Genomic DNA, 9,872 nt, shown 5'->3' with positions numbered 1-9,872 from the left:
TTAGCCCCAGGCTCCCAATGAGTCCCAGAGTACAAGATGGCCGATTATTCTTCAGAAAGTACCGCTCATGTAACTGCGACATTCCAAAAAAGACTCGCTTTAGGGACTGAAGAATCAGTGTTGAATTGATCAGGTATATCCTGAATTTTTTACGGAAAAGGTAAACTATATCACGTTGACATATGCGTGGTTATCCGTCTTGAGGCGAGAAATTACATAACACGATTAATATTGGCTAGTTAGTTATCCTATGCAAGAACAAGAATTGTCCCCCTCAAAGAAAAGAAAAAAAAATGGGGGACAACGTAACTCCTAATGTACATATTACTAGAACTAAAGCATCGGGAAGTCTCGGGTACTGTCATATATACAGGAATTTCTCTTCCGTCAAACCTGGAGAAGACAAACTAATAGAGAGGTAGCTATATAAACGTATTTGGTGGAAATTGTTCGTCGAGCCCTCGTGTAAATTGTCAGTATATCATGTCCTCCTTAATCAGTTAATTTGTGTATGCACTCAGCATACTTAAAACAAAACATGAACACTGTGAAGCGTGTTGTAGGGACTAGTTCATGGTATATTTCTTTTTTAATTTACTTTAAGAAATAATTTCTAATCTCCCGTTTTTTCCAATTGTGCGATGGACTAGCATCCCATCCAGGGGGGAGTAGAAATACTCCTAGTCGCTTCATGCTACAGAAACCAGAGTTAAGCACCAGCCTAATGGGCCACTAGGCTCGTAAAACAGACTTTACTACGTTTTTTCCAATTGAGGTTTAGATGTAGTGAAATCTTAGGCATGCCAATGCTTTCACACAAGTGTATGCTAAATATTTTTCCTTACGAGAATCATACAGCAGTCAAAATTAAGTGGCAGTGTGACAAAAATTCACTTGCAAGTTCTGAACAGCAGAATGAATGAAGTCTTTATTTCACGCACATCATTTTGCCATCTCCACTGGCAAATAGCAAAAGCTAGATGAAGCGGGCGGAGAGGTAAGGTTACAGCAGTAATTTTGCCATCTCCACCTGCGAATAGCAAAAGCTAGACGAGGCGGGTGGAGAGGTAAGGCTACAGCAGTCATTTTGCCATCTCCACCCGCAAATAGCAAAAGCTAGACAAGGCGGGCGGAGAGGTAAGGTTACAGCAGTCATTTTGCCATCTCCACCCTCAAATAGCAAAAGCTAGACGAGCCGGGCGGAGAGGTAAGGTTACAGCAGTCATAACAGATAATATAATAATTGTAATGTAACTAACTAATAATAATTGTAAAGCAGTAAATGGTTTGAACCCGGGGGTAACATGTGAAGGTGAAGTCTGATCGTCCGGGTGAGTGTAGTCCTGAGAAGGACTGTTGTCGGTGGTAGTCACTACCACCGACAACAGTCCTTCTCAGGACTACACCCACCCGGACGATCAGACTACACCTTCACAATAATTGTTAAGTAACTAAATAAACTGTCTGGATAAATAAAAATTACTAAAAAACAAGCTAAGGTTACAAAATATATAGTCTTACAGAATAATATAACAATCAAATTTACTCCTAATAGAACCTGTTGATTGTTAGTACGTTGATTCAAGGATACAGAATTTGCCATTTTTTGTAGAAAAATGGGCACTTCAACATAATCGTCCTCTGCTTCCATTATCGAGAGCAAAAAGTCATGAAAATTTTTCTTAAAAGCTCCTTTGGAGAGTTGACGAAATTCATCAGGAATTGCGTTGCAAAGTTTAACTCCAAATCTAGAAAAAGAATCTTGATTTAGATTCAATCTTGAAGTTTGAACATAATAATTTCCAGACGAAGTTCTTGTATATGGTGCTGAGAACAGTTCTTCATGCAAAAGCTGCTTGAGTTCTGCTGGTATGCTGTGATTTACTCTGGTGGCTGATAATTTAAGCAGAGTGTGTGGAGAGAAACTTGTAAGTGGACAAGCAGTGTTTTATGGACAAATTTTGTGTGCATTGTGTAAAAGTTTAAAAAAAAAAAAATAGGGGCAAAAATTTCCTATCCACTAGGACAGCAACAGCAAATCCTTTATTTTCCCAAAAAGAGATGTTACAGTACTTTGAAATAATTTGAAAAATTTCTTATTAGAAACAGGAAATTAGATTGAACATTTCTGGAACAAAGAGAGTAGAGGCACAGTGAGGTTATCAAGTTAGCCCTTAGAGGCAGTTTTTTTACTTTTTAGAGGAACAAGAGGTAAAGAAGCCAGATGCAATGGGTAATGTAGTATTACTACATAAGACAGAAGCTAGAATTTATATTTAAGATTCACTTCTTTGGCAAAAGAGAATGTCTTCAGGTCTTTCAAGTAATGGGGAATGTCTTGTGGGGTGGGGATTTACTTTTAGTGGCATACTCCTTTGTTTGTAAATTCAAGATACAGAAACTGGGATAAGGTGTAGCAAGCATGGGTCAGTCTTATACATGTGTTTTAAACTTGAAGTCTTGAATTTTGAGATACAGTTTCTCACACACCGCTGGTAGCCATGTCAAGCTGAGTGCGGCAACCTTTATTGCAAATTCAAAGCTAATACAAATAGCACACACTAAGACTGAAAATAGCAAAAAAAGTTCCAGGCTAGTACATTAAACTGTTATTGTATAAGCATTTAAAATATTTGGGTGGGTGGGCGGGAAAGTGGGCAAAGGCGGACGCAACAAAAACAACTGCCCCATAGGTCACGTGACCTATACCCAGGCCCCAGCAGTGTGTGGGAAAAACATTTTTCACTTATTTCGTTCCACTCAGCCAGTGAAAAATTACTGGTATATATGTAGATGAATCATGAATATTATTTCAACTCTGTTTATGATTCATGAATCATGGAGCCAGCTAATAAGGGCAGGGATGTTGAATCTGGAAGTTCAAATGATTCCATATCCCACCCCTGATCAAGAAAGTAATGAGTGTACTTGCAGGTTATTCCAGTGCTTTGACTGACAAATTGTCACTTTCTCTGTTTACAGACAACGACATGAACTTGGTAGCTCATCCCTGCCGATTCTCAGTGCCCTCGACCCTACACAAATTTTCACGCACCAGGAGAGTGTTACCTACTGCTGTACTGAAGACGTTTATACCTTGTCAATACATTGTGACACAAAACAGCTCAAATTTCTTTTTCTATTCATCATTCAAATCTGTGCGTAGCAGAGGTGTGAGAATGCAGCAACCGAATTGTTTGCTGACAGAGTATCACCAACAGTTGACAGGAATACCAGCTTTTTATTTGAGAGAAATGGAGTTGAATGAGAAGATTAAGGCCAAACGCACGGTTCAAGGTCAGTTAGAATTTTATCAGTCATGGAAAGATCAAGGATCTATAGTGAACAGAATAACAGCGCTTCATGTGATCGCTAATATTGTCAAGAAAAACCAGAAAGAAAGAAGAGTTTTGCAGGGCGAGAGAGACAAGGCATTGAATGGTACAAACAATGCATACAGTGAGATCCTAGATTTTCTTTCTGATCGGATTATTTCCTGTAAAGGTCAAGGTCTAGCGAATGTGATGTGGTCCTTGGGAGTAATTCAAGAAAAACACCACCGACTGGGTAAGGTTTGTGAGGAGGAAATTCTATCGCGCGATATAACTGCCTTTCACCGGGCTGAGGTTTGTTGTCAGATTCTGCCAGGATGTATTGGCTTGGAACTGAAACATTCGCTAGTTTTTAAACGAGTCGAGGAAGCCATTTTGGCTGGGAAAATCAAGTTGCATCTTTGTGAAAATCGCCATATCTGCGCGATATTGACTTGTTTTACCGAGGTTGGTGGCGGAAGTGTAAGTTTATTTGAAACTCTGGAGGCTAACATTGTGGAGAGAGATTTTGGCTTTTTGCTCATGGAACACCTTGATCAGATCTTGCACTGTTTTGCCATCAAAGGCATCTTCTCTGATCAGTTGTTCAGCCAAGCGGAAGGAGAAATTCTGCGACAGGGGTGCGGTAACTTTCGGATGATAGAACTTGTGACCATTCCGCGCGCGTTTGCAATCGCGGGTAAAGGAAGCGAGCAACTCTTTGCAGCTTTTGAGAAAGAAATCTGTCAAAAAGGAATCAAATATTTCCCATTATCTTGTCTATGTTGGATCGCTTGGTCTTTTGCCACAAGAGGGTTCACGCAAAGTGTGGTGTTTAAATATGCAAAGGACGCAATCTACCAACGAGGAGTGAAAAATCTCAAAAATAGTGGCCTGGCGCTATGTCTGTACTCTTATGTGTTGGCAGAAAGTCCTTCACGAATTTTTGTAAAGGAATTAGGAAAAGAACTTCTTTCAAGAGACCTGAGAATCTTCAAGGGTACCCAGCTATGTCAACTGACGTGGGCTTGTTCAAACGCCGAGTATTTAAACCCAGAATTGCTTCAACGTTTGGAAGAAGAGATTCTCCAGCGGGACTTGACACAAAAAGAGGAAATCATAATATCTGAAAGTTTAAGAAACGCTGATAAAGGAGACAAAAATCCGCCTCCATATTTGCGTGAACTGTGTATTTCATCAATATAGACACCTGTTTGTACGATCTCTTTTATTGCAGAAAAATCGTTTACCTTCTGTAAATTTTATTAAATGTGGAGTGAGAAAAAATATGAGTTTCTATCACATTGCCACACGAGGCGACCCAGAGCTGAGTGCCGAAAGAGATGGCGATTAGAAAGGGTTCCAGCACACCTGCGACATACGCAGACACGAGTTAGAGGTGAAAACGAAATGGGCGGCGCAAATTTGAAGCATTCTTTTTTTTTTTTGCCAAACTTTCTTGGAAAAATAAGCTGAAAAATAGCGAAAGTTTCCCAAGCTCGTGACCGAATCGACTCGTCCATAGTCAGCTTTATGCTAAGGCTGGCATCACCATTTTCACTTAACATAACTTATTTATACCGTAACAGAGCGCGATTCGCTCATCTTACCCTTTGTATACTCGTCAATAATTTTTTTACAACGTTCTTCCAAATCTTGTTTCCCTGCTTCATCCAGCAACGAAATCTGCTTGGACCTTCGTATTTTCCTTTTTCTCTTGCAAGTCTCCGCTTTCCTTTTTGCAATTCCAAGGTGAGATTTTTCAGACAGTCTCTCAATGGACGTTGCTTCTCTTTGCACTTGAATATTCTCGTTTAATTTTGGGAACTTGCAGGTTTTTCTTTTCTTTTCGACCAATGACCTTTCAGCAGCTGCTTGTATTCCTTGTCTCACTACTTTTTTGATCGGTAGAGTTGGTTTTTCCGCATTTGCTTTCACTACTGGCCTGGCCAGAGAACAGGCGTAAGCATAATCTACAGCAAACCTGTAATAAAAAGATACATCAATAACTGACTGGAAATATCATAAAAACATCACTACAGTTTAAGTAAACAACTGACGAAAGTTAGGAAAATCATCATGGTCGGAGCACGGTCTTTGCATTACAGAAAATAATGGACTTGAAAGCGCGCGAATATTTGAGTCAAACTTTGAGCGCTTTCCCAACCGATGATTGTACGTTTTGGCCTACAAAACAGGCACTTTTTAAATGAACTTTAAGAGAGTGGAGGATAACTCGAGGATTATGCATGACATACTAGAGCAATCAAATAAGAACTTTTAGTTTTTTGCAAAGGGAGTCAAGTTGTCGAATTTCAAGATGAAATTTAGACGTAAGTTCTTTTCGCCTCTGTACAGACAATCAACCGATAGATAACTTACAGCTTCTTTGCAAAGACTTGCTGTTCACAATCCTTGACTTCTTGCGCAACTCCATTGGATGACAAGGACGATTTAACGATGACGTTCCACATGTGAGAAATGCACTGCCTCACCTTTACAAATAAAAAGACGAGGCAAGGTGTTTAAATAATAGTCTCTTCCATAGCCATCATTTGGGTTCTTCATGCAACATGGTACCCACCCTTCTACCCACAACGTCCTTTTGAATTTTCGTGCCACCTCGACAGGTGCGGCGAATTTTACTCCTTCGGTTTGAAAACGAAAGCGTAATTTCTCCTGACCTGATTGCCTCCCTGTTTGATCCATGGTGGAGAGAACTTAGTGAAATATGCATTTAAAAACATAATAAACGAGGACTAGTAGTTGTTCTTTCTCTTTCTCTTTCCTAATTCTAGTACCAAATTAGGATTCTTGCCTCAGAAAGTATTGGGAGTGAATTGAGAGGTTAGGTATTTTAAAACCTGCGGGTGACTTTCAAACGAGTCTTTCTGCTCGTTTCAAGCAAAAATTGATGCATATTTGTACCGACCCAGCTAAAATTCGGATATAAAGGGGTGACGTAGGTGTTTGACGGTGATTTAGCGCGAGCGCCTTTTCTTGAGTGGGAAATTAAAACTGTAGAATACTATCTTAGGAAATCTATTGCTCCCTTGTTGTCACCTTTTTTTTTTACCAAAGTAAAGTTGGTTCCCGTGCTTGCGATGTCCATAATATGAAACATTATGTTGAGTTGAACTCAGTCACACCAGCACATACCTTGACTGGTCTTGCGCCCCATTCCTGCATCTTCATTTCTGCCTCTTCCGGTGTTATGTTGCAATTAATAAAGAAGGCGATCAGAGTTTCTGTGACTAAACAGCTAAACGCGTTTGGTCTCCATCGCTTCTCAGCTTTGTCCTCACAACAGAAGCACTGTAATGCAACAAAGAGGAGATATGCAGAGTGCGAGAGAGAGTGGTGCCTGTGCTAGAGAAGAAACTGTCTCTCTTGCTCTTGGTTGAATTTCACAAGCTGACATGTTGCATTAAATTTTGCTAACTACAGTATTTCGCATAATTTTTTTTGGTTTCGTGGCATTCCGTTACCACTTGTTGCGTTATGCTGACGGTTCAGTTGAAGTGCGTTACAATGGTGTGTGGAGTTGAGTTTGACTATCGCAACCAGTCGATTTCGTTATTTTGGATATTTCTGCGTCCATGAGATAAATCCGTTGTGAAGCATTTTTTACATCCCTGCTGCTTTACATTAAAACGAACTAACCTGCTGCACCAGTAGATAAAAGTATGGCCTCAGCCTGCTAAAGTTCACACGGGCAAAATTCACTTTCAAATTGTAGCCTGGAGGAATTTGAGCCAGCCTTAAATAAAGTATTTGTAATGCGTTCCAGTGAGATTTCCGGAGGAGTTTTAATCTTTTCTTCTCCACCTAGAAGAGAGGCAAAATGTTAAAACAAACAACAACAGCAACAACAACAAACAAACAACAACAACAACAACAAACAAACAACAACCGAAAAAAAGCGCTTGGGGTTGTGCAAAAAGCCCACTCTTCTCTGGGAACAAATTGGGTGTCAAAGTCTTAAAACTTTTCCTGGCTTTCAGAAAGTAAAAAAAAAAAAACGATCCCAGACAAGAGCCAGTGCTGAAAATTTCTAGTGATATCCTTTGAAAGACTACATTTTGAAATTGTTCATAATTACATGTAATTGTGCAGCCGAGAACATTGCTTAAAGCACCCACAAAAGCAATGTCTGAAAATTCTAGCAATTTATGATTCAGTATTTTCAGTCAAAGGGTTCTTATCTACGAGCTGGTAAAAATCTTCCATTTATTTTAAAATCTGGTGTTTTTTTTCTTCTTATTACTTTTAACCTGCCCTACCTTGTTCCGTGGCTGGTGGTGAAACTGAAGTTTCTGACTCACTTTGTCATAATATGCTCCGTAACTTTGATAGCTTTGTTCAAGACTGCTTCTAAATCTCCATCTGCAACCTGTCAATGCAGTGAAGAGGCTAAACATAACATTAAAAGCAAATGTCCAAACACAAGACTTATTCCGATCTGCTTTCTGTTGACAGTGTGTGAAAGATCTCTTTTGGAGGTAGAACAGTGGGATAGCCAGGATATTTCAAAGGGGGGGATCACCATGTCAAACAGAGGGTCAAATTGTCTTGTCCACCTCCACATTGCATTTTTTTAATGAGACAAGACAAGGCGTACAAAGGGGGGTCATGGGGACCCCTGAACCCCCTCCCTACAGTTACACCCTTGCCGAAATTTCAAAGAAAATTCAGAGCAAGTTGACTACTCCTCATTCTTCTTTCAATGTTTGCTGCTCTGGCTTAGACTGAGCTGCCTCCACATACATTCACTGACACATGCACTTTGCATATTTCTTGTGACAAATATAAACCAACCTTTGCTTTGCCCCACATGGTGATATAAATAATCAAATCTGCAGCCCCCCTTCCTAATGACTTCTACTGTCCTGTCCAATACTTTTTCCATCCCATACATTGCCATGCTTTCATCATCATTAGATGTTGTTTTCTTTTCCCTTGCTGCATTCTTAGCTTGATCTCTAATGTCAGTGCCAAGACAGGGTTCCATCAAAGATTTACTGGAGGTAGAGACACTGGTAAATATTGGCTCAGTATCTTCTTGAACACTGTCTTGACACAAGTTTGAAGACTGCGTCGCATCAAAAGATTGCTCTTGAAATCTGCAACTGATCTCATTTTGGTCAAGAAGAGGGTCTAAATTTGGGAATGTGATTTCTGTAGATACTTCTGAATATGTGGTATTTAAAATAATATTTTCCTTTCCAGTATTTGCTTCATTTAAAAGCACATTGTGTTGTTGTTCCTCCAATATATGGATACGTTGGTTGGAGAATTGTTGATCTGAAGAACTGCACTGGTAAGGAAGTGACGAGGGAGAAAATGGAGGGAGAGGTGGTGGCAGTGGGTACTCTTCATCTGTAAAATAAAATTTAAATATGAACTGTATTTAAATTCATTTGATACATGAAAAATAAACATTGGAAAAGTACTCTTTCAAACATAAGCTGAGTACCCCTTGCCTCTTTGGACCTGCAGGTTGGGCTGTCATGTATGATATTTAACTAATTGACCCTTCAGACTAGGATCTAATTTCTCCTTACAATATCACCCCTGAATCACACATAAAGGTCAAGAGAATAAAGGAAACGATCACCAACCTAAGATACCTTGATTGTTAAACAAATTCTTCATGTTAACACCTTAGGAAATTTATAGAGAACAGTATGGAGAATATGCATACTGATATCAGGGCATGTTACCTGGCAAAGGTGGTGTCCAGTGTGACTTCTTGCATTTCTTCTTAAAGCGGCATCTTCCATATTTTAGAAATAACAAACAAATCTCATTTCCAGCAGAATCTAAGGGAATGGGTTCCCCTGATTTGGTAAATTTCACACTAGTCAGCTGTAAGCAAAATTAAAACAAGATTACATAAATATACCTTTTAATCAAATGAGGACAAGAAAAAACAAGGGCAGATTCTCTGTTACCCTTAATCACGAGCTTGATAGGGTTTCATTTACTGAATAACTTTTTACTTGTTGTATGAAAAGCCGCACGAACAAAATTCCGGCCCTCGTCTAAAAAAAATAAACTATTATGACTGATCTGTGCATCTCATGCATGTCAGTATGGCAAGTCCGAAATTTTTGTTTATTTTTTTTCACAAATCAAGAGAAACCTGGAAGTTTGAAATTTTAGCGCGATTACAGAAAACCTAGAATTATTGGTTTTGGTGCGATCGACGGATATTTGCTTTACACTAACCATGTACAGTTAGCCTAACTTCCTGCTTCTCTACGATGTTTCACAAACAACAAAAGTGTCAGGCGCGGTGAAGAAACTTTGTGTCACTTGACATGTTACCGTACCACTGACCAAGGAGGTTCTGGTTTTCAGTAACGAATTTGCTATCGAAGAATAGGGAAGTAAAGTGTCATCTCCTGTACTTTCATCGCTATTTTTTCTTTTTTGAATGTATTCGTAGAGTGGAGGTTTATTAAAGAAGCTGTTACAAATTGTTGGGTATAAATGTTTACATGTTCCGAGAGAGTGCGGGCGCGGAAGTTTATCTTCGGTTCATCTCCGGATTTACTT

The 9,872-nt window shown here is 39.4% G+C and overlaps 2 protein-coding genes across 5 annotated transcripts; one reads left to right on the top strand and one right to left on the bottom strand.

Moving 5' to 3' along the window:
• The first annotated feature begins 2 nt into the window (after window positions 1–2).
• On the top strand, window positions 3–4,600 carry LOC111337824 (uncharacterized). 4 transcript variants are annotated; one of them, XM_022944197.2, is made up of 2 exons: window positions 3–133; window positions 2,983–4,600. In XM_022944197.2, the coding sequence occupies exon 2, from the start codon at window positions 2,991–2,993 to the stop codon at window positions 4,515–4,517; it is 1,527 nt and encodes a 508-aa protein (XP_022799932.2). In that variant the 5' UTR covers window positions 3–133; window positions 2,983–2,990; the 3' UTR covers window positions 4,518–4,600. The 4 variants fall into 4 exon arrangements, with proteins under 4 accessions (XP_022799932.2, XP_022799931.2, XP_088618599.1 ...); XM_022944196.2 differs by having other exon boundaries at window positions 3–160; XM_088762473.1 differs by lacking the exon at window positions 3–133 and adding an exon at window positions 186–418.
• LOC111337823 (uncharacterized) lies at window positions 4,523–9,808 on the bottom strand. Its single transcript, XM_022944195.2, has 8 exons — window positions 9,543–9,808; window positions 9,035–9,179; window positions 8,130–8,690; window positions 7,595–7,704; window positions 6,975–7,139; window positions 6,471–6,626; window positions 5,694–5,806; window positions 4,523–5,295 (listed from the first exon to the last, which is right to left on the bottom strand). Exons 1-8 carry the CDS (start codon window positions 9,543–9,545, stop codon window positions 4,887–4,889), a joined length of 1,662 nt encoding a protein of 553 aa, XP_022799930.2. The 5' UTR covers window positions 9,546–9,808; the 3' UTR covers window positions 4,523–4,886.
• Between the last annotated feature and the right edge of the window lie 64 nt (window positions 9,809–9,872).

The sequence above is a fragment of the Stylophora pistillata genome, chromosome 6 (genome assembly GCF_964205215.1).
Source record: "Stylophora pistillata chromosome 6, jaStyPist1.2, whole genome shotgun sequence".
NCBI lineage: Eukaryota > Metazoa > Cnidaria > Anthozoa > Scleractinia > Pocilloporidae > Stylophora > Stylophora pistillata.
This window is presented reverse-complemented; position numbering and strand designations above follow the sequence as displayed.

What these genes read in the sequence shown, in the direction of transcription:
- LOC111337824 (XM_022944197.2), top strand. Translation starts at nt 2,991, where the DNA reads ATGAACTTGGTAGCTCATCCCTGCCGATTCTCAGTGCCCTCGACCCTA.
- LOC111337823 (XM_022944195.2), bottom strand. An exon ending in TTTATCTACTGGTGCAGCAG is followed by an intron (nt 6,627 to 6,974) that starts GTTAGTTCGTTT and finishes GTTGCATTACAG; the next exon opens with TGCTTCTGTTGTGAGGACAA. An exon ending in CAAGTCTTTGCAAAGAAGCT is followed by an intron (nt 5,296 to 5,693) that starts GTAAGTTATCTA and finishes TTTTTATTACAG; the next exon opens with GTTTGCTGTAGATTATGCTT.